At 34.8% G+C, this 25,043-nt stretch overlaps 1 protein-coding gene across 6 annotated transcripts in view; it reads right to left on the bottom strand.

The window, feature by feature from the left end:
- The window catches only part of LOC113108284 (tensin-1-like), a 242,767-nt gene that overhangs the window by 204,389 nt on the left and 13,335 nt on the right, over positions 1–25,043 (bottom strand). The window contains exon 1 of one of the 6 annotated variants that reach the window (XM_026271227.1): positions 11,906–12,181. The exons of the other annotated variants lie outside the window; for them this stretch is intronic. Coding sequence (XP_026127012.1) covers positions 11,906–11,920 — 15 coding nt within the window. The 5' untranslated portion in view covers positions 11,921–12,181. Of the gene's footprint in view, positions 1–11,905; positions 12,182–25,043 lie in introns of those variants that run through there. 6 annotated transcript variants of the gene reach the window in all.

Raw genomic sequence — 25,043 nt, 5'->3', positions numbered from 1 at the left:
GCGGGGGATTCTTGAAAATAGATTAGCTTCACACAGACGTCTTCTAACTGTCACAGTACTTACAGGTAACTCCAGACTGTCTTTGATCATCCTGGAGGTGATCATTGGCTGAGCCTTTGCCATTCTGGTTATTCTTCTATCCATTTTGATGGTTGTCTTCCGTTTTCTTCCACGTCTCTCTGGTTTTGCTCTCCATTTTAAGGCATTGGAGATCATTTTAGCTGAACAGCCTATCATTTTTTGCACCTCTTTATAGGTTTTCCCCTCTCTAATCAACTTTTTAATCAAAGTACGCTGTTCTTCTGAACAATGTCTTGAACGACCCATTTTCCTCAGCTTTCAAATGCATGTTCAACAAGTGTTGGCTTCATCCTTAAATAGGGGCCACCTGATTCACACCTGTTTCTTCACAAAATTGATGACCTCAGTGATTGAATGCCACACTGCTATTTTTTTGAACACACCCCTTTCAACTAATTCAACTAATTTCCCAATTGCACAGCCTTAAGAGCGTGCATATCATGAATGCTGGGTCTTGTTTGTTTTCTTAGAATCTACTGAACCTACTGGTAACTTGTTTGCCACGTAGCAATAAAAAAATATACGAAAAACCTTGATTATTCTGGTTAGTCACATTGTACTGCTATTATTTTGAACAAAACTGTATATATAAAATTAATAAAAAATTAACTATTTTACTTTTTTGTTAATATGCATGTGTGGTGTTCACTGTAAAACTACAAAAATAAATGATAGAATTCGGTAAAAACAGTAACAATTCTTAGTTCAAAGAGAATTGTTCTTAGTTCCTAAGAACAAAAAAAAAGACAGCACTGCAACACATAATCCCAGAATATAAACTCAAAAATAAAACATATTAGCACAATTATCAGGGCATGTCAAAAATGATTCTATAAATTTAATTTGAGATATAAATTGTGAGATAAAAAAATAATAACAAATTGAGACTAAATTGAGATATAACAGAATTCTGAAGTCAGAATTGCAAGTTAACCCTCTACAGTCTGAAGGGGTTTTGGGGCCCTGGAGTATCTCAAAAATGTTTTTCTTTTTTTTTCTGAGAATAGTGAGAAACAATGTCTGAATTGTGAAATGTAAACTCAATCATCAGCAAAAAATATATATATAGTAATTATATTACTAGTAATATTATATATATATATAAATATGATTATATATGTATATATTTGTAATCATATAATTTATATTATATATAAATATATTTAATATATAAAGATTTCCCATTTTTCTAAAATATATACATGCATGTGTGTGTATCTGTGTATACAAAATAAATATACATAGCACACAATAGTACACACACACATATTATGTACATACATTTTTTTTATTTTGGATGCAATTAATCGTTGACTAGCATTATATATATACATATATATATATATGTATATGTATGCGTGTGTGTGTGAAGTCCAGTTAGGATGCCGCTATAGTCCACTGTATCTATTTCCTCTCAGTTAATTGCAGCGTGCATCTGTTACATTACAAAGCTGGAAGTGGATACAGCATGTGCCTACGATCAAACAACTTTAATCTTCTGCATGAGTGCCTGTTTGATCCAGACAAATAAAGCAGACAAAATAGGCTTCATATGACATTCAGTTTATAGAACCTCTTTTTTGGAAACACTAGGAAAAATAGACAAAGGGGGGAGGACAGATTTTGGATAGGATGCGGAGCAGACTGTGACGAATTCAGTGGTGATTTTGGACCGGACTGGCTGCGGGAGATATAGAGTCTGGTCCAGAGCCAGACTACAGCAGCCAATATCATCTTCACAATGCTGTATGCATACATAATGTACACAACGGGGTGATGCTGTTGATTTAGGATGTCACACAACAGAATGAGGGTGGGTTTCTTGGAAATACAAATCAAAGCACACCAAGGCCACAAAAAACACTGCTGATATGCACAGAAGTAGCTGCATACACACAACTTTTACATTAAAACCAACAAATGCATGTGTGAAATACTGTTTTATTAATCAGAGACCCTGAAGACAATGGATAATAATAAGAAATGTGCCTTTAGTATGAAATCAGCATATACAAATGATTTCCTGAAGGATCATGTGACACTGAAGACTGGAGTAATGATGGTGAAAATTCAGCTTTGATCACAGGAATAAATTACTCTCTAAAAATATTTTCAAACAGAAAACAGTAATAGTAATATATACCAAATACCAAAAGCTAAAAAAAAAACTGGCAAAACAGTTGAGCTAGGCCGGGCTGGGAGACCAGCGAACCTGGTTTTATCTGTATTTTTCAGTAGGTCTCCAGCATTGTGTCCTGATCCCTAAAACCTCCTAAAATTGTGCACCATCTCAAGATCTACTGCAGATGTCCATATTTAATTAGATCCTCGCAAAAAGTAGCTTAACAAATTTCCATGTGCCGAGTCTCTGGACAGATATCCATCAGCTGCCAAGCCTTCGCTCAGTGTCTGCATGAACTAGCCATAAAATCATAGAGGATGTGGCTCTGCTGGCTTTATGAGAAGGAAATGAGATGTGAGAGGGGAAAAAATGAAATCAGGGAAATCTGTGAACGTGTGGATACATAACCTTGGCCTGGGTGGGACTCTGCTGCGTCCTGTTTTCCAGTCAACTTTTATCCAAAAACTGGAAAAATTGCAATTTTGACAGCTATGATATTTTCCATTACAGGCAGACGAATGATACTCCAAGTGTATTTGCCTTCAGGACAACAACCACACGCTGAGCCAAAGTGATCCGTGCTTTCAGCAGAAGAGAGTTTCGGACATGAAAAGACAGGAGACAGCTGGGTGGGGATCGGAGAAGCTTCCTGTTTGATATGAGAAAGAACTAGAAGTGTGTTTATTCCTCGAAATCAGGGCTTTTCTGGAAAATCAGGAGAGACACAGGGCTTAGTCTGCATTGCTTCATGGTCATCGTTTAGGAGAGTAAAAGAGGCCCTGAAGTGAACACTGAACAGTCAATCTACCTGATGCTGATCACAAACACACATCAAGTCAATCCACCGATGAAATAATAAAATCCTAGTCTCTTGATGAAAATCCAGGGTATATTTCAAGGTTAAAGTAATACAAAAATTGTGTCAATAATTAAAGGGTTAGTTCACCCAAAAATTTTAATTAGCTTGTGTCTTACTCACCCTCGAGTCATCCAATGTGTATATGACTTTCTTCTTTCAGACGAATCCAGTCGGAGTTATATGAAAAATTGTCCTGAATATTCCATGAGGCACATTTTATTGTGAATGTGCACGCTTTATTTGATGTGTTTAGGACTGTTAAAGATAAACACCCACCCACTGCAATAATAACTGTTAAATATAATTATATTTAATAATTTAATAATTATTAAATATAAGTAATAATAAGTAAAATAATAAGTAAAATAAGTTAGTAATATACTAGTAATATGTTATTAAATATTAATACATATAAAAAGCAATATTTAAAAAGTAAAATTTAATTACAACTATAAATTGAAGTCAATACAAAAAAACAACACAAAATTGATATAAAAAATAAAACAAAAAAACAAACAAACAAATAAATACATAGCATTTTTTAGATGATGTAATAGGATTTTAGGAATGACGCAGGAAAAATGCTATATTAATATTTCATTATAATATATTGTATTAAATATTTATATAATATTTATTCAAACATGAATAATATAGAAAGTTTGAATATATTTATAAAAAGTTGTAAAATATTTTATAATATAAAATATTTCAAATATTTCAGGGAGGGAAAATTGCTGTTATATTTATATATTATTTCTCCCTCTCTCTCAACTTTCCACTTGTTTTGCAGTACAGATAAACAATTCAAGTATAACCATCGATCACTTGCACGCATATAAAGTACTCCAACAGAGACCAAAAAAACTGCAGCAGCAGATGAAATATTACAGTCCCATGCTGCAGTGCAGGAAGATTCACGCATTTCCACAAGTACTGATACTGAACACAATAATATCATCAACACAATTTAGCCCAATTGTTGGTTTAATTGAAATCGACCATCAAAGACAAAAGGTACAGAAAGTGAACAGCCTTTAGTTTCCATCCGTTAAGCTTACTCAGCACGCTGCCAAAAAAAGAGAGTGCCTGTCCTTAATCAAATTAGATTTTGCATGTGTGTGTGTGTGTGTGTGTGTGTGTGTGCATATAGATACAGCACCACGAACCAGTTTCACTCAGTCCCATATAGGCAATTCACTCTTGAAAATGAATAACCCCCTCCAGAATAACTTCCACAGACTCATTTTCTGTACGCACAGCAAAATGAGAAATTTGTTTTTGCATTTCAACTCTCTCTCATAACTCATAATGTCAGTTCAGGAATAAATGAAGTAGCTCCAAGAAATCATGTGTTAAGAGACTGACAGCTTCTACTGTTCCATATATCCAGCTCAGTTTACTGTATATTACACTGAGAGTAATATTAAACTCGAGCAATATCACTATCAGCACATTAATACAAGTCTGAAACAGTTTTTACATATGACAAATAGATGCAAACCTCAACATCACATCAGTGACTGATGAAATCTATTACTCCATCACCTCCTCCTATTGATCCTGAAGCCATTCAGAGGATCGAACAGTCTACTAATGGAGACACATGGCTAGTGTCTGACTAATTAATAGAAATTCTCATTCAAAGACTCCAGATGTCATCTAAGAAGAGCTGCTGTGAAAACTTGCATCAATGCATAAAATCCAAGACATTAAGCACAGGGACATATGCATGAGTATGTAGTAATATCTTTATTTTGGTAAGTAAACAGTTGATTTCCCAATATTTATACTGTATAGACTAGATAAAAAGCAATACATATTTATTGCACTTTCAATCTGCTTTTTTTAATCATTGTTAAAAAATGAAACGTTTGTTCTGATTGAAATAAGGCCATTTATATATATATATATATATATATATATTTTTTTTTTTTTTTTTTGAAAATTAAATTAACTGAAATAAAGCTGTAAATATTAGCATTTACCAAAAAAAATCAAATGAAAAAGTTTGCATGCAATTACTAAAATAAAATAAAGTTTAAAGTTTACAGCACTACATTTACTGAAACTGAAATTTAAAAAGCTAAATTAAAATATTAAAGAAAAACTAAAATAATGAAAATAATAAAAATAATAGCATAACAAAATTACTAAAACCTTAAGTATTAAAAATATAAAAGTTGGTCATTTGAAATATTAACAAATAATATAATAGTATATGCAGTAAATAGAGAAAACAAATCAATATTCATATAAATTCTGAATATTATCAATATTGAATTACATTGTTATATAATATGCAATTAATGAGATTATTATATCAGTCATTTTACAAAACATTTATTCAAAATACACCCCACCCCCCCAACAAAAATAAATAAATAAATAAAAAAGGAAAAAAACGTCCATTATTCTGAAACACATAATGACTGAATTCTGTTAATCAGACTAAAGGGCATGGTTATCATAAGCCTACGCTGATTATCCCAAAATGGCTTACTATGAGGCAAAACATCATTTTATCACTGCTGAACACTCTCAGACTGAGGCAGAGGGAGAAAAGAAATAAGAGGAGGGGGAGCAGGATTAGCCAAAGTATCCTGGGCCGCAACGGCCCACAAATGAAGCTTTAATTAGACTCCTTTTGTCTCCAAATTGAACATTTCTGTGTGGGCCCTTTAAGAACCTGCACAAAGGAGGGGAAAGGGAGGGAAAGAAAAGGCAAAAGAGGAGGAAAACGGGGAAGAATATCCTCTTGAACTGTCTTCGCTCAGGATATTTGGTAGCAGTGTCTTACCAAAGCTGTGTGATGACTCATGGGCCTCTTCCTCCACCTGAACACTGCTTATTTAAACCGCTACTGAATGAGAGCTAATCAGAGAGAGTGTGGGAACTCAAGCGTATACAGCCTAACAGAGACTCTTCCTTCAGCAGCGTTTTAGTTAATTAATAAGAGTGAAAGGAATCATACCGGTGCAGAATGATTCCCAAAAGAACTATTATTTTCTTAATGGATCCGTTAAAAAGACTCTAAAATTTGTCTTAAAAAGACATCTAGTGCACCTACTAACTGATGTTTATGACAACATGTAAATAAAGACACTGTCTAAAATAAAATAAAATAAAATAAAATTACATTAAAATGAAAAAAAAAGTGCAAAACGAATTAATTAATAAATTGGACATAATCAATACTTTTTTAATACATTTAAAAATACAATTGTAAAATACTATTATAATAATAAAGCATGTAATTATGGCTTAGATAGACATCCTGGTCTTTCTTTCTAATGGAGGGTGTTTCTAATCATCTCCTGAGGATTTCCACACAGTGACCATGCTTGAACAAGAGGGGCATAACGGGGTCACGACAACTCGACCCCCAGACTGCCTTGTAATCATCTACACCTTTAATGAAGGTTGTGCTTGCACATTCTCTCCATTAAGAAAAAGAGAATGAAGCAATGAAAAGCCATAAAGGGTCTCAGGCAGTAAGCTGCTCTCATCCCTCATTTAAACACAGTCCATTGTTCAGAAAGGTCTGGCTGCTCCTCCATTAAAACAAAGTCAGAATTGTGAGATAGAGTTCCAATGATATATATTATATCTAGACATTCTGAGACTTTATCTCACAATTCAGATATGAAAGGGAATTTTTTTAATTAATTAATTAATTTATTTATTTATTTATTAATCCAATTGCAGAAATGGGATTCTATACATAATACTGTTATTTTTTATTTTTTTTTAATTTTTTTTATTAATCCAATTGCAGAAATGGGATTCTATACATAATACTGTTATTTTTTTTATTTTTATTTTTTTTACAAATCAATAGCCATCTTTCATACTTTCATTGTGATGCTTAAATACTTCTTTTTATATTTTTGGTGCTTTATATTTATATTTTACTATTAATAGTTTTGTCTAAATTGTTCAAAACTTGTTTATTGTTAAAAACTTAAAAATATTGTCAGTTTATTTGTCTTGTACAGAATTTTTATATACATGCATCCAATTCAGTACATAAACAGAGGTACGGAGAAAATAAAAACGAACAATTATTTTCAGTACGCAAATATTATGATAACATCACAGCTATAAATATAGACTTTGAATGACACAGCTCACAGTAAAAAGTTATTTTTTTGAAAATGTAAATAAACCAAAGATTGGAATATTTTACAAGAAAAGACTATTGCAGATGTTCTATTCCAAATGTGATTCAAGTTTTTGTAGCATTTACTACCAATTTCAAATTGAAATTTGTTCCTACAACAAAATTTTGCATTGCAAATAAGGAAAATCTGAATTTTAATTTCTTCACAAGTATCACATAAAACAAAAGACAGATGCAGAATAAACTTAGAATAAACTCTAAGCAGATTGTTTTGAAGATAATTAAGAGAGTGAAACACATTTCCCGCACTGCTGTGAGATGTGTGCTGGTTCTCCAGGGTATTCTGATTCCACTGTATTCATAACTGCTGTGTCTCTCCACACTGATGAATGGCTGAGGGGCGAGTACGCCTGCCAGGGGAGCATTTTATGTAAGAGATAGCTAATCCCATTACTGTCCACGCTGGAACATAGCAGCGTGCCGCACTGCCAGAGGCTGAGGGGTTTGGCCCGTGACTGCAGTGTTACAGCGAGAGAGAGGGGGGGGGGGGGGTGGGGAGAGCCTGTCCCATGACTTTGAATCACTCACACAAATATCATCACTGTTATTCTATGAGAAGGAATACTGTGTGTGAATTCAAGAGAAAGATCTACTGCCTGAAGTTAAAGATAATACTCTACTTTATGAATGAATCAAATAACCAGAGTCTGAAACAAATGGAGAATATCTAAGATGATAAACCGAAAGAAAAATCTTTGTAATCTATATTCATGTTGGTAATAGAAAAAAAAAAAAACTAAAAGATTTTTCTGCAAAGATCTGATTTGATTAAAATGGTTTAATCACCTAATAAAAAATAATAAAATATCATCCTTGGGAAAAAAAAAAACATTAATTTTTTTAATGAAATTTTGAAAATCATGAATAACATTGTTTTGGGACGATCCTGACATTACTAAACTATGACTAACCTTGCCATGTCATAAAAATCATATGAAATGATATATGACATGAAACATGATATATGATTGATGATATGATACATGACATGATACATGTTATAAGATATATGGCATGATATACTGTATGATATGATGATATTATAAACATTTAAAAAATGAATGAATGAATGAATAAATATATTATTATAAAATAGTTTTAAACAAATATAACAAGAGCATTTAATGGGATCAGTAATTCATCGCAATACATCACATCGACTTAAAACTTTGTTTTCAGCCCTCCTGAAACAGTTTTTCAGCCTTTTTATAAAACTTTTTCAGTCTCTTGTCAGTAACACCACACGACATTTTAACATGTTGATCATTCAGCATTTTATATTGCATAATTTAACACATCCAACCTCAAAAAAAGAGCATTGCGTCAATGACTCAAAAATACCAAATGTCAATTCCCACTAAAGGCTTGCAATAGTGGAAACTGAAGCCGTACCATCTCTTGCCTATGAGCAATTTGAAAGGTCACTGTTTTGGCCAGTTGCTCAGCAATACCGTCCAGTGACTGTGTAAAAGAGGCTGTTATTTTGCTCCACAGACTGTGTCCATAAACCCGTCACTAAGAGGCAGAACCTCCAGTGGGACCCGACCTGGAGACATGCCTCACTTGTGCAGACACGCTTCACTTGTGTGTGAGGTGCACATAAAGACCATCCCGAGGGTTAAATAGACTCTCTGAATGACCTGCAGGCACTGTGACCAGGAATTCCAGACATTCACAACACAAAGCCATCAAAACAGTTGTGCCGAAGCTGTGCCCAGCACCGTCAAAGACCTCCGGCCTTTCATGGATCTGTCACCTGACTCTTTGTTATGGTCTCTGCTTCTAACCTTTGCTGGCGAACTCCTGTGCATCGGCAGCTTATTTCCTCGGACCAACATGACTGCCGGCAACTGATGTTAGTGAAAGTGAAAGTGAAAGTGAAGTGACATTCAGCCAAGTATGGTGACCCATACTCAGAATTTGTGCTCTGCATTTAACCCATCCGAAATGCACACACACAGAGCAGTGAACACACACACACTGTGAGAACACACCCGGAGCAGTGGGCAGCCATTTATGCTGCGGCGCCCGGGGAGCAGTTGGGGGTTCAATGCCTTGCTCAAGGACACCTAAGTCGTGGTATTGAAGGTGGAGAGAGAGCTGTTCATGCACTCCCCCCACCCACAATTCCATCCGGCCCGAGACTAGAACCCACAACCCTTTGATTGGGAGTCCAACCCTCTAACCATTAGGCCACGACTTCCCACACAAAGTAATGGACAAAGTAGACAAGAAGAGTGCTAACAGAACTGCTGTTTTAATTTCCTTCCCCCTACTGTAATAGGATTTTGTTTGTCCTTCAAACTGAGCAGCAATTACAATGTATACACCAATTTTAGGACTAACCTAAAAATTATCCACCAAAATACAGTAATAATCAAATACAACTCTATAACTAAAGAGAATTTAGCACTTAGTAATGCAAGACTCTACAAAGCTCATTCATCTTCATTATGTTTGATTTTTAAAGACAACTGTATTAGTATGGAATTATATGCCTCTTAAAAGTACAGTTCACCCTTAAAAAAAACCTCAGGCCATGAAGATGAGTTTATTTTTTAATCAGAACAGATTTTCTTTCTTTAGAGTAATCTATTAGTACATGACTTGCTTAACAATGGATCATCTGCAGTGAATGGGTGCCGTCAATATAAGAGTAAAAACATCACAATAATCCACAATTAATGTAAATATTCCAAAACCTGTGTTTATAATAAACAAATACATTTAAGAAGTTATTATTTGTTTACATCGAATGTCACTTCCAGCTAAAATAGCAGCTAAAATAGTCCATAATATTGCTTTCTCCAGTGAAAAAGTGATCTTGTCTGCATCAGGAGAAAAAATATGAACAGATCAAGCACTGCTTACAAGTAATAACTGTCCAAACAGCTCCAAACAGATATGTTGGTGGATTTTGATGTGAGAGGACAGAGGATGAACTTTTCACATTATTATGGATTATGAACTCAATATATTGACCAAAAGCAATGGTTTCAATTTACAAAACCTTCATGATGGATTTGTTTCTTAGGATCCACTGGTGAACAATTGATGCTAAATTTCTCAAAATCTGTACAGGTGAAGAAACAAACTCATCTACATCTTGGTCTGAGTTGTATCATGTTTGGGTCAACTACTCCTTTAAAATAATAATACAAACCTTTTTGTTCAAGCTACTTGATATTAAAGTATAGCTATAGTGTCATTTCCAGGTACGCAGGTACTTACGCTTCACCCTAGATGCTTAACAACAACAATGAAACCAGACTGTAGTTTACAAGGAATCCAAAACTCATTTTATCCTAGAGACATCATAAACTGAACTGAATTGCACTAAACAATCCTGTCCCACTTTCAAGCAACCAGAATTCAATTCTGAGTAACCCCGCAAACAAAAGTATTTAGGCGTCACAGGAAAACTGTCAAAGGCTCATAACCTCATATTATGTGGACAATGATATCAGACTGCTGGGATGTAAGAAGCGCTGGATTGGTGGGTTTAGTAAACAGGAACATCGTCACTGGTTTGTAGTTCACTGAAGCCGTCTTTTAACACACCTCACTGACAAGTCTGGACTTGGAGTGTGTCAGTTACAGTTTATATCTTGTTTTTCCTTTACCCAGATTCAGAGAGCGATAAGATAAGAGCTAAAAAACACAGCCTGAGGGCCTGTGATTGAAATATCTGGTGTGTATTATCGTCATAATTTCATACTGAAATAACATATATAAAGTCAAAATACAACAAAATGTCTTTCTAGTACTAATTAGTCATAATAAACCCTTTCTCTGAGACTATAGTGGGGTGCAAAAGACTGAGATGACTCGTAAAAATAATTGTAAAATGACATTATTTTCTATACTCATTGAATCACCACATGGATTTTTAAAATACCTCTGATTCAGATTAATATGCTAATGAACCATTCAGACAAAACCGCCTTATTTCGCATACTTTCTAAACTCACGACTAGACAAGTAATCAAGTAATAAACAAAAATCTGATGTTAAACTATATAACCCTGTGAGAATACTAGTTCTAATTTAATACAGACATTTTCATAAAAAAAAATTATAAAAAAAATATCTTTATAAAATGTACACAGAAGTTTGGGGTTGGTAAGATTTTCAAATAATTTTAACAAGTAAAAAAAAAAAAAAAAGAAAAAAAAAAGCTGCATTTACTTGATCAAAAGCACACTGAAAACCGGAGTATTGTGAAATATTTTCTGGCTTCAATATATTTTACTATAAATATATTTTTAATTTAATCCAAAATTCAATTTTTAGCTATTATTATTCCAGTCTCCAAGAACATCTAAATCTACCCCCCCCAAAAAAAAAAGTTTTATATGATAATTTTTAGATTTGTGACCCAGAAACATAAAATACGGTACAGAATCTAAAATATTTCTTGTCTTCCTTTTTTCAAGCCCCAACATTTTATTTCCAGGTTTAAAAATTAAATAAATACAATTTTACAAATAAAAATCCATACGGTTTCAGACTTTTACACCCCTATGTGCAGTATATGGTGTATGATAAGCTCAAGTAAATGTATTTTTTCCACTTTGGGAAATCATTTTTCACTAGTCTTGCGTCTGCAATGCTCCACGCTGCCCAAGTAGAAAGTTAGAGAGCTCAACAAACAACTCACCGTGCAGAGGGACATCACACGGCCTTCTGTGACAATTATCCCGTCAGTCTAAGAAGAACCTCAAGTCCAACATCACTTTTATCATTTTGAAGAACTGAATTCATGCATTTACAGTCACGGTCCTGCATTCATGTGTATCGCAGCGCACACTGAGAACGAGAGCCTGGATGTCTGGCCTTTGTTCTGACATATTTCCTGAGCTGCATTGTTAGCCATGGAAAGGAAACGCAATCATACTCGCACACACTTTTCCGTGAGATTCTCCCGGAGGGATGCGATCATTGGACAGCATGTGGCGTACTAAGAGCCCAACATTGTTTTTCTTTCCTTCACGCTTCTACAGAGGTCAAAGTTTAACTGGTGCCTTGCACAGAGCTACAGTTAAAGAGAAGACTCTTAACATTCATGTTGATCATTGACAGAAGTTTCCACGCCGTCTGACCGGACCGCCAAACCCCCTCTGGCTCTGACAGAACATTATTAGAATAGGAGGCCTTATTTACAAGTTCTTCACAACAGTAACTAATGAGTGTGTTTGACTCTAGAAGGTCAAAAGCCGAGGTGTGTGAAACATAATTAGCTGCTGTCACAACACAACTCAATCAAAGTGAGGTCCTCTCATCTCCATTTAACACGTTTAAGTTCATTCTCTCAAATTTGATGAAAAAGAGTTTACAAAATGCATTTTAAGGCTCTTAACATTAGCATTTAACTTGTGATTTCAATAAAAATAAACATTAAAATATTGTATTTTATAAAAAATAATGATAATGTGTATAGCAATAAAATAGAACAAATTATAAATATAAAATGTGTGTGTCTGTGTGCACATGCATGCACGAGTGCATTCTTTAATATATACACTGTATATTATTTATATAGTTATACAATTTGAAAAATATAATGCACTGTATATAAAATGATGCAAAATAACGTATAACGTAAAAATATAATTAAAAATATATATAATAAATTCTTAAATAACCTGCTATACTCTACATGGCACCTGTATTAGTGCACCCCTAGTGGTCAGGACAGAACAGTACTGTACAGTATTTTCCAATATGTAAGCAATGCTGTATGGTAGACAAGCCTACATCTTTCAAGACAACACACTTAACACAGTTTCCTATGGATACCAGGGAGGTACGTCTATAAATCTGTACCCAGGGCACAAAACGTCAAAAGGCTGGTCGATGGGAGACGGTTCAGTTTGAGGCAGAGTGAGTGCAGAGCTCCTCAAACCTCCCTGCATGCACCTCCACTGCCATCAGCAGAATTAGCACTGGGTGAATGTGTCAGGGTCGAGAGACGCTTGAAATCTAACGGCCAGACGGGTCGCAACCCCTTAACCAGCAGCAGGGGACCTCTTTAATGAATGCCCTGACCACCTCAACATCACCTCCTGTTCAGTTCAGGCCTAAATTAAAGTGAATGCATCGCGTCTGGAGACAGAAAGACAGATAGAGGTGGGATAGAAGGGACAGGCCGTTCTTTTCAATGCACCGACAGGTATTAAATAACACGTCTGTGGGCAAACTCGTCACAGGACATTCTGGGAACACGTCCTCCATTAAAAGAGGTAGATTTACTGTCCCCTTGAGCGACGAGCATGTTTTCATTTGGTGAAAGCTGCGTGACATGATGCCCCAAGGAGAGAACATCAAGCACCTGCCTCCACGAGTCAAATTCACACAGACACACACACACACACACACACACAGCTTATATCATTATGTTGGATTTTTCAAGCTTTATATTGTTATTGTACAAAGTTTGGATGCGTTTTATAATTGCAAAAAGAAACAAATACATAAATTATTTTTAAAGTAAAATGGTCATATTTTGGTTTTAAAAAAAACACATTCTTAAAGTAGGCATTACATAAGTGTAAAAGTGAATATGATAGAATTTTTTATTTTGGGTGAACTATTCCTTCAGAGGTAAAGGATGGAATTTACACAGCACCAAATGAGACATTTTAAACAGTCCTCTTGTTCTGTATTTTTATTAGTAGTCATACATCACTGTTTGGGCCATTACTGTTATATTTGCTAAAACAAATAGAATGCAATTTCCTTTGGTGCCGCTAGTGGCACAGAAATCACACACGTCATCTTTAAGTTAACTACAAACTGTGTCCGCATGTCTGACAGGACTTGAATTCAACAAAGTCCTGGGACGGAGGGTATAAATAGAAACACGCTCTCTGTTCCCAGTGCTGGTCAGCTGGAAATGGGCCGGATGTGAACCTGGGTGCTGACAGTGAGCATGATGGGAAAATAAACAAACACGGAGCACAAGGAACAACATTGTCCTCACCCACAGGAAACAGTCCAGCTTGACAACAAAACAACCTGCTGCAGCTAACTATAGTACGCTCTGGCGCTCCTCCTGCTCTCCTAACTCTACAGGAAGTGCTGTGGACGAAGCACGCATCAATGACAGCGGCTCACACAAACAGCCAAACACTAGCACTCAGCTGACACAGCCATACATTCACACGCACTGTGAACACTCGGATTCACGTTTCAAGAGTCATAACTACAGTATATACATCACTAACTAAGCCAGTGTGTTGGGATGGATGGATGGATAGATAGATAGATAGATAGATACATAAATACAAATGGTTATTTTTCAATTAAAATCATATTATAAATGATATGGTAAATAAAATGTATTTATTCATGACTTTATGAAAGTGAAAGTGAAGTGACATTCAGCCAAGTATGGTGACCCATACTCAGAATTTGTGCTCTGCATTTAACCCATCCGAATTGCACACAGAGCAGTGAACACACACACACACACACAGAGCAGTGAACACACAGCCGGAGCAGTGGGCAGCCATTTATGCTGCGGCACCTGGGGAGCAGTTGGGGGTTCAGTGCCTTGCTCAAGGGCACCTAAGTTGTGGTATTGAAGGTGGAGAGAGAGCTGTTCATGCACTTCCCCCACCCACAATTCCATCCGGCCCGAGACTCAAACTCACAACCCTTTGATTGGGAGTCCAACCCTCTAACCATTAGGCCACGACTTCCCCAACCACGACTTTGTGATGTTATTTATATGGTTTCATACTATTAACCATAATTATTATATGATTTTAGCTTAAAAAAACTAACCATTTGACTTGTTGTATGTATGCATGCATGCATGCATTTATTTATAAAACCACAAAACTTAATTTAATAAATTTGCTGAAAAGTTTACCTTTTTAATTCTTTGTGTATTTAGACAATCTGACAAAAATATTTTTAGCAATTTCTGCAACTTTATAAAATGTAAAGTTCTGTGGCTAAACAAATAAATAAAATGTTCAGTATATTTTTTCAGTCACCCTTCTATAAATCAAACCTTTTGTGACTTTAAGTAGTTCAATATAAATATTCAACAATAAATATAAATAAATAAGTGTATTTACTTATTAAATTAGTTATAATAATCTTAAAAATAACAAAACAAAACGATGTTTCAACCAAAGGGGTCAATATATATTTTTTTCTGCATCACTCCTACAATTGATTGACTATAATCCTATTAAATCAAACACTTACATTTATTCATTCTGTAGATACAAAAACGTACAACTTAAAGTGACGTGATGTTCAGCCCATTTAACCCAATCCTAAGTGCACACACACAGAGCAGTGAACACAAACACGCACTGTGAGCACACACCCGGAGCAGTGGGCAGCCATTTATGCTGCGGCGCCCGGGGAGCAGTTGGGGGTTCGATGCCTTGCTCAAGGGCACCTAAGTCATGGTATTGAGGGTGGAGAGAGAACTGTACATGCACTCCAACCACACACAATTCCTGCCGGCCAGGGACTCGAACTCACAACCCTTCGATTGGGAGTCCGACTCTCTTACCATTAGGCCACGACTTCCCTAAGACACAAAGGACTAACAAAGGTTAGTCCATATCTGTCAGCTACAGCCAACTGTACAACTATATTCTGTTAGCTATTTAAATAAAGAGAAGCCCTTCAATATGTCCCAGCTAAACCCTCAGTTTCATTACTCTGACCAATGGCAGACTTACTAGTGCTGCAGAAATGACACGCTTCAGCTTTAAGAAAAGTAAACGTTTCCAAAGCAAAACATAAACACACCTAAAAACACGCTGTGGGAAACTCTCAGACAATTACACTCAGCAATATCAGTCGACGGTAAACAGTGTGAAGAACATGTAACCGCAGAATTAATATGTGAATGGGGAACCAGATGAATAGGGCTCATCTTTTGAAGAAAGTGAGAGGCCAAACGGGGGACACTTGTAAATATTTGTTTGTATTCAGGACATTGGGCCTGTGATGACTTAGCTTTGTGCCGTTTGTTTAGCGAGGGGCTGGTTTGGCTGTGAAGCTGTCTTGTCGTGTTAGCGGTGAGATGGGTGAGGAGGGGTCCGCTGACGGAGGCCAGGCCCTGGAGCGTGTGAACTCTTTAGGGGATTAGATATTTCGGCCCCTCCTGTGGAGATCTATGTGAGCAATTACCATCCCACGGTCACAGAGGACCAGACAAGGAGCAAAAACTCAGACTGTGGTGGTCCATGACCAATAACAAAAATTATGTAAAGGAATGACAATGTCAGTCAGGTAATACCTTGCAACAGATGCGAATGCGTCAGCCGGGAGATATTTTGCTGTACTGATCATAGGCATGACAGCGTATTTGCACAAATAATGTGTAAATACAGAGGAGGATGTGTACCAAACAAATCAAGATGAAGAGGAACTTGCTATTAAGGGATGTGAGACAAACCGAGATTAACTCTAATAGCTCCCAAGCAGCAAACTTGCTGCATTGATATTCAATTCAATAAGTGTGTACATTTCAAATGTGGCTCATCCAGTCAGGCTTTAGAATCGGATCAGGTTTAAAATATTAGTTTTACAGTTCTGTTGGAGTTACATAATGTAAAGCTGTTTTGCACTGATGCCAAATTTATTTAGTTATGAATAATGTGATATTGGAGGGTGTATGTATCAGAATAGAATAGAATAGAATAGAATAGAATAGAATATAAAATAAAATTAAAATTTAATAAATTAAAATGTACGGAATGATAATTTATAGTAATAAAACAATCATTTAAAATATAATAATAAAAAAGATTTTTAAATAATTTTCATTTCATTTCATTTGTAATAATAATAATAATAATAATAATAGAATTGATTGAATAAGAATAATAACTATTATTATTATTATTACTTTTTAATATTATTATACTATTAAATAGTCATCAAATAATAAATCAATTAAAAATATATATATTAAATATATGAATGACTATTTAAAATTTGAATTATATTATTATTATTATCAAGAATTACGCTAATTATGATATTATACAACTAGATATTATATTACAATAATTATACGGCAATTAATTAATGTTAACGAAATAATACAATTTTATAATATATCAGCATATTTTTAAATATTATTTACTAAAATATATGAATATGTATTTATATATTTATTAGTAGATGTATTAGAGTGTGTACCATGATATATGATTTGTCATTCCAACCAGACCAATGGAATGCAATTAGTTCATTGAAATCGCTCACACTGGCTCTGAATCTTGACCACTACACAAAGGTCAGTGTACTTTGTTTTAACAATACCTCCATCTTGTGGCCAGTGGCTAAGGTACTATTGTCTTAAGAAGAAAAAAATTTGAAAAAGCTTTACTGGTTCCTAACATGCATTATGCAAACACTGACATCAGAAAATGCTGAATTTAGTCACTGCAAGTGTTCCCAGTGTAAATAGTCAGATCAAAAGCACCTGGAAATCAACTCAAATCTGCACAGACAGAAATCAGTGCAGACAAAGTGAAACGACTAACCAGCTTGGAATTAAACACCTGTTCATCTATACTGATGAACAACACGAGATGCATTCTGTTTGCATTATGAGTTCATTCCTACGGGTCTGTGTTGTTGATTGTGTGGTAAACTGCAGTGTGGAGGAGCAGTGAGTGACTTCTGCCTGATCTTATACACTGATCACACAACAAAAACATATAATCATCAGCTTTCACCGCCTGCTTCTCAGTCACTCCTCACCTTAGCGTCATCAGCTACTGCCTGGCAGACGCACACACACACACACACACACACACACACACACACACACACACACACACACACAGAGAGAGTAGCTGTGATTGTTAAACCACACAGGATGCTTTGGATGGAAGAGCAGTGAGGTTTGCCACAGCTTGATTGTTAATGCTTCTGGATGACAGACACACTTCATGGATCTTTCCTGTTATGCAGTACCTGTTGAGATCTAAATACTAAGATGTACAACTTGAATGTTAACACATGAATGTTTACAATTTACACTGCCTGAAAATAAACAAAATGGAAATAAAAAGTTTATGTTTGTCATTGCCCAGTGAGGGATTAATATTCATTTTACATGACGATTTTAATAAATATATTTTCTTAATTTTCTGAAATTACAGATTAGCCTACTGTAATTTTTATTAAAGTAAATCAAACTAATTAATGCCATGAATCATAGGGGTGTAACGATATCACAAACCAAACCGAAAGATCGCAATACACCACCTACGACACGAATGGCAGAACTCTCGTGGCGTACCACGGTACTCTCACGCCTCCTGCTGCCCATTGTTGAGGTCAATGTCATTTATCTCTTACTAACTAATCTATTCATTTAATCAATTTTATTTCCATACATTTGATTAAATTGTATTGGAAACGACTAAAGAGCTTTTTAAGCGCTGTTCTAAATATTATATTCCAAAGTTAATGTTTTCCAAGTGCATGTCATGTCACGTGACTTGGGAGTGAGCGTCACACTCGTTTACCACTGCATACGCAGGATGGCTGCTCAGCCATGAGATTGCAGATTACATTTAAGTCTCTTGTGTGGTATCATTTTGGTTTTCCAGTGGAGTACAGGAATGGAATTTGTGTCGTAGATAAAGCACACACAATCTGTCGTAACTGTTTCTCAAAACTCTACAGGAAACACGTCTAATATGCAAGCGCATCTCCGGAGACATCACCCCAACATTAATATTAGCGGCACACGTAAGAAGCCTCAAAAACAGGAAACTTTTCCCACTGCCTCCAGAATGAAGCTACAAGCTAACCCTAACTGTGCTCAAACAATTGCATAGGCAATAGGTGTTTTCATGGCACTAGATATGCAGCCGTTTTCCGTTGTTGAGAATGACGGAGATCATTCATAACTCATACAAAAATGGACCGACACTCAGTGAAAATATACCTCACAGACATGATAAATATATCTATAGAAAGCTGTAAATCACTACTTAACGAAATAAAACAAAATCTAAAACAAAAACTAATTATATTCTTAATCTGTGATCTTCTCGGTGCATCTAAAGGTGCGGTCACACTAGCCTTTGATGGTGCGAAATAATTTCGGACGCCGCTGTGAATATGGGCGAACGCAAGATATAACGGTTTCCCCTTAGTTATCACAACATGGGTTAATCTGTGCTTTTACTGGGTCTTTGGCGACGGCGTCGAAAGCGTCTTATTATATTGTACTCTGTCTCTCTCTCTCCCTCTATAAATATATACACACTAAACAATAAAAAAATATAGAACGTGTCCTCATTCAAATGTTCCTGTTTCCATTGACACTGCGAACCATGCAGCTTCTTTTTTTATTATCTTTTAAATATGTATTATATAAAATAGGATGCTGCGCTACGGCTAAAATTAGCACTTCATTTTTTTAATTTCTGTACAGAGAGGTCACGCAGTGACGTATCGATCATCTACTGGTCACACGACTTCACGTGATGCGAATTCGCAGGTCAGAGTTCACCAAACTTGAACTTACGAACGCAGAGTAATGCGAAAACTTTCGCATGAGCCTGCGTTTCCGGTCTGATATATAATATATGATATATATTCCGGTCTGACGCATTCGCATGCATATGAATGGAAGTCAATGGAACGAAAAGTGCAGTGTGACCACCCCTTAATGAGGAAATCGCGAGACAGGCAACTTCATCCTTGCGACACAGACTCAGAAAACGCTAGTTTATTAGTAAATAATTCAAACATCTCCCTACTATTTGCCAGTCATATTTATGGTAATTACTTTTACCGGTGCTTTGCGGCAAGCTTGAACCTATTGCGTGTATTTGAATGCAGAACTGTTCAGCTGCGCTGCTGCTGCGGGACACTAAACACCGCCGAGTCGCTCTTCACAGTCGCAGTAGCGCGGTCTCGCGTTGTTTCCATCAGCACGGCAATTTTGTTTCATCACTTATTTATGGATGTCTAAAATATAAAAGTAAGGAGAAGTATAAAACAGGTGGTAGGCCCGGCCCGTGTCTGAACTATGACGTGAAAATTGGTCTCAGAGAAGCAGTTAGATGTGGCATCCATCAGTGATGATCCTCCAGCAAAAAAGGCACCAATCTCTGAACTGTTTGGAAAGTTATTTCCAGTGGAGCCAGGCACTCCTGCACCCTATAATGTTTGTCATATTAAATGTCTCCATATCAAATGGTGAAAGATACTTATTTATATTTTACTTATATTTAATTTTAGTTTACTCAGGTATGCTGACTGCACTAAAAATGTGAAGCCAGAGTTAAGAAAGAAAAAGACAAGCTATTTTTGTTGTTATAATTAAGTTAAGTGAATCTATTGTTCCTTAGCATTGCTGGTAAAATGACATCAACCCTGCAACCACAGCAAACCAAACCGAACCGGACCGAACCATGGCTCCAAAATCATAAACCGAACCCAACCGTGCCATTGGTGTATCGTTACACCCCTAATGAATCATCTCAGGAATAATCAAGCCTATTTCTAATACTCACAAAGAACTGCTTTTGTTGATGCATTTGAAATTTTGATTAGAAATTTAAAAACCACCTTCATTTCAACAATTCTTCATTAAGGCTCTGTGTCATTATCAATACTAAATGTAATTGCAAAAATGATGACAGCTTGTAAATTCAGTGTTGTTATTGTTACCTACAAATAAAATTATAAAAACATTTTCAGGAGTTAAAATTTAGCTAAAATAAAAATTATAAACAGATGAAAAATGTAAATGTAAATTAGAAATCAGACATTTCTAAAACGGAGCTAAAATTAATTGTAGCTAAATAGAAATACACAAACAAACAAAGCACATACAAGTACTAAAAAAATGTATATTATATTATATATAGATTATATTTATATATATTTATATATATATATTTATATATATATATATATATATATATATATATATATATATATATATATATATATATATATATATATATATATATATTTATTTATTTATATATATATATATATATATATATATATATATATATATATATATATATATATATATATATATATATATATATATATATATATATATATATATATATATATATATATATAACATAAAAGCTAATGCAAATATTAATAAATACTAAAGTAGTAAATTAATAATGGTAAATTGATACGGTTTAAAGTTTTTTTTACATTTCCAATCTTTCATTGTTAAGGTAATAATAGCCACCATTCACCATTAAGAAAAAAAATACATTTAATAAATTATAACAACATCCACTCAGTAGTGTTATGGTTTAAATTACCTGTCGCCCTTTTCCCCTTATTTTATTAAATATATTAAATCACAAGAGCTCATAAAAATCTACTGTACATTAGGACAGACCCAAAACTGAAATTCAAAAATCTCATAAGAAAAAGGATGAGAGAAAGACATCTCTCATCGGATGTTTTGACTGTCTGTGGCAGCACAAAAAAAGCTGGAATGAAGCTCAGTTTATTTTGTTTCATTGCTGGAGAACTTTGAAGTCTGTAGACATCAGATAAACTCCACCGTACATCTGATGATGAACAAAAACTCTATGGAAAACACGCCATGGTTCTCTCAGACCAGTCAAAATGCAGAAGAAAGCATGCACGTGACATTTGCTAACTGAAATTAGCAAAGCAGATCTCCTGCATTCAACTTTATTATCATTGCTACTCGGAAACTTCATAAACTGTTCGAATGATCCACTATTGAGCTTTTTTTGGTTGGTCTTAGGCTTTCATAACAGACCAACCACAGTTGAGGTAAAGGTCATCTCCAAACAGATAATAATGTTGACTTGACAAAGTACACCGTGTGCATTATCGGTCTCTATTATTCTTATATTTATTCATATTGAGCCAATGTAATAGATTTACTTTTACTGCAAAATGAGACTAACTAACTTTTGACTTGAGGTGAGCATTAGACTCATATATTCTGTTAAGCTCTTTTATCACTCACAGACATGTTGGATCAAAGACACACAGGTGTAAAACACACCTGAATAGGTGCTATAAAACAACACAAATAATCTGGTTGGCTTGCTGGCATCAACAGCCGTGCACATGTCTGCATCCAAACAAATGCTTTTACCGCAGATCATATCTTTAGCATCTCCAGATGGCCTGGGTTAGTTAGAAAAAGGAAGGCATGGACAATGGGCATAAGTACAGACCGCAATTATACATTAAGCATTTCTTGACTTTCTTTTTAACTTAACATTTTACTACTGAAAGTAAGAAATTACTATACAAAAATGTGTCTTTAAATTGATTTCGTTGATTTGTCATTTTCAGATGGACTGAGACATTATTTTTGACAGTCTCTTGTGTTCTGATGCATCAGACATCAGTCGAGTGAATACTGCACACAACATTTACTGAGGCAGCTCCAATATTTTATATATATAAATATATAGTTTTAAAAATGATATGCTATCCTAAATAAGGAAAATAAATACTATTATTTTCTCATTTAAATATTCTACTTTAAAACATTTTGTATACATTTTAATGAAATATTTTAAAATGTTTAAACCATATTTAATATCTGTTATTATTTTATAATAATTTTAATATACAATAGAAAAAATTTGAACACTAACGTTGAATGAACGAATTAATCTCAAAATATGTCTATATATTTTTTTATCAAATATGTTCTAGTTTTAACATATTTATAAATGAAAAACATATATAAAAGAATGTAATGTTTGTCATTATGTATTTATTTTAATATTAAATAATAAGTATAATATGACAGCCAGAAATCAATCCCAATCCAAAAGGTCCATCTGATGCTTATGTACAATTACAAAATAAAGTGTAAAGCGGGAGGAGGCATTTATCTGTAGAGCCACAATCACACAAACCTGCAGTGAATACAGTGCAAAAAAGTGATCTATGATCTTGTGCCATGCATTTATCAGCCTTCTCTGTGTTCCTGAAAGCACATTATTACACAGACCTTTAGAGATTTGCTTTGAGTCACACCTGACCAATGAACAATGCATTGCTTTGTGCATGTGAATGTGAGATATCCTCACAAGCTTCCAGACGCTGCAGATCACGTTACATACAGAGTAACATGTTCGGACTATAAAGAGACATCAGGATGACAACACAACACGTGTGTTTTAATTACAGAGGTCTGACACACTTGTGCTTTCCTTCTGCACTGCATGAAACTTGATTCAGTCTGAGTGATCCCAGTACAGTCATCCCAGAGCACTCCATTCAACTAGGACTAACCTTTCAAAATAACTGCAAGGAAACAAGTCTTTCCATAGGTTTATATCACTCTAATATATGTGTGTGTGTGTGTGTGGTGTAAAATTAGGAACCAAATATAATTAACAAAAATATATACATAAATACAAATTTATCTAAATAATGTACATAAAACTTAAATCTAAAAATGTATTTTCAGTGTTATTCATCTGGAAATGAAGTTGTGTACTTAAGGTTTGCGAAAGTTTAAATCATATCATTACTTTTTAACCAGTAGTATTAAATAATTGCATTATTATCATGAACAAATATATATATATATATATATATATATATATATATATATATATATATATATATATATATATATATATATATATACACACACACACATTTTATATAAAAACATACTGTACACGAATTCATACAAGTTGGTATAAATATATAAAAACCTATTTTATAAATATAAACTTAAACTGCAACATACTTTTGGTGTTTCTAATCTAAACCTACTTTAGGTGTGCAAAATCTCTGTGAAATTTAATATTTAAAATATTTAAATTATATAAAAAAAAAATAATAATAATAATAATAATAATAATAACAAAAATATTACACTATTAACATTATAAAAAAAAACTATAAATATAAAATATAAAAGATATAAAATAAATAACAATATATATAAATACAAATTAATAGAAATTTAAAAAATACATATTGTAAATGGAGTTCTGTAAAAAGTCAAAATTAAGAATGTTTGGATAAGATTCTATCACTTATTCTTGGTATTTCTCCACTAGGATCCGGAATCCCACTGTACATACTTTTCTCTTTTCCGGAATGTGGAAGTCTGCAAGCCTATCCTTTAAAAGCAGTTCGTGCAAGTCATCTAAAATTATCTGCCTTGGCTTGTTACAACATTTGGCATGGAGAGAAAAAAGTGGGGCTTTCTTCCTGTGCGCATTCAGAGTAAATGCAGCATGTCAGACCAAGGGATATATTACAATCCATGAGGAAAACAGCTCTGTCCCAGAGTTAAGAACACAGGAGACCAACCTGGATGGCCATGCTTCTCTAATTACCTCATAACTCAGCAGTCATCTCCTCTAGAAAAACAAGAAGGTTCTAGAACTGGGCAATCGCTAATGTCAACATTATGGCATATCGGTCCAAATGAGAGCATCGCACCCTGTATGTCTCCTCACAGGCCTTTGAGAAGCCACAAAAGCAGAAGAGCAGGACTTCCTAGGAGTTCCTGGTTGCCAAGTGCGACTGACACAGCTCTTTGCCAAGTATTAGAAAGCCGACAAGAAAATCCCTCCAGCAGGAAAGTGTCAACAAAAATCCAGCATAAAAGCCACATTCATCAACAGACAAAAAGACAGAGCCGGACGGAAGCGACGGCGTAGAATCCACATTTTGTCCATCCCATGCAACCATGCTTTGGCCAAAAGAGGTGTTTAAGTCAGAAAAGCCTTGTTATGCCCCACAAAGAGAGCACGCAAGCGGAACTCTGGGAAGAAATACAGTTGCCCTTA

The sequence above is a fragment of the Carassius auratus genome, chromosome 9 (assembly GCF_003368295.1).
Source record: "Carassius auratus strain Wakin chromosome 9, ASM336829v1, whole genome shotgun sequence".
Taxonomy (NCBI): Eukaryota; Metazoa; Chordata; class Actinopteri; order Cypriniformes; family Cyprinidae; genus Carassius; species Carassius auratus.
The sequence above is the reverse complement of the archived record's forward strand: the minus strand, read 5'-3'. Positions and strand labels throughout refer to the sequence as shown.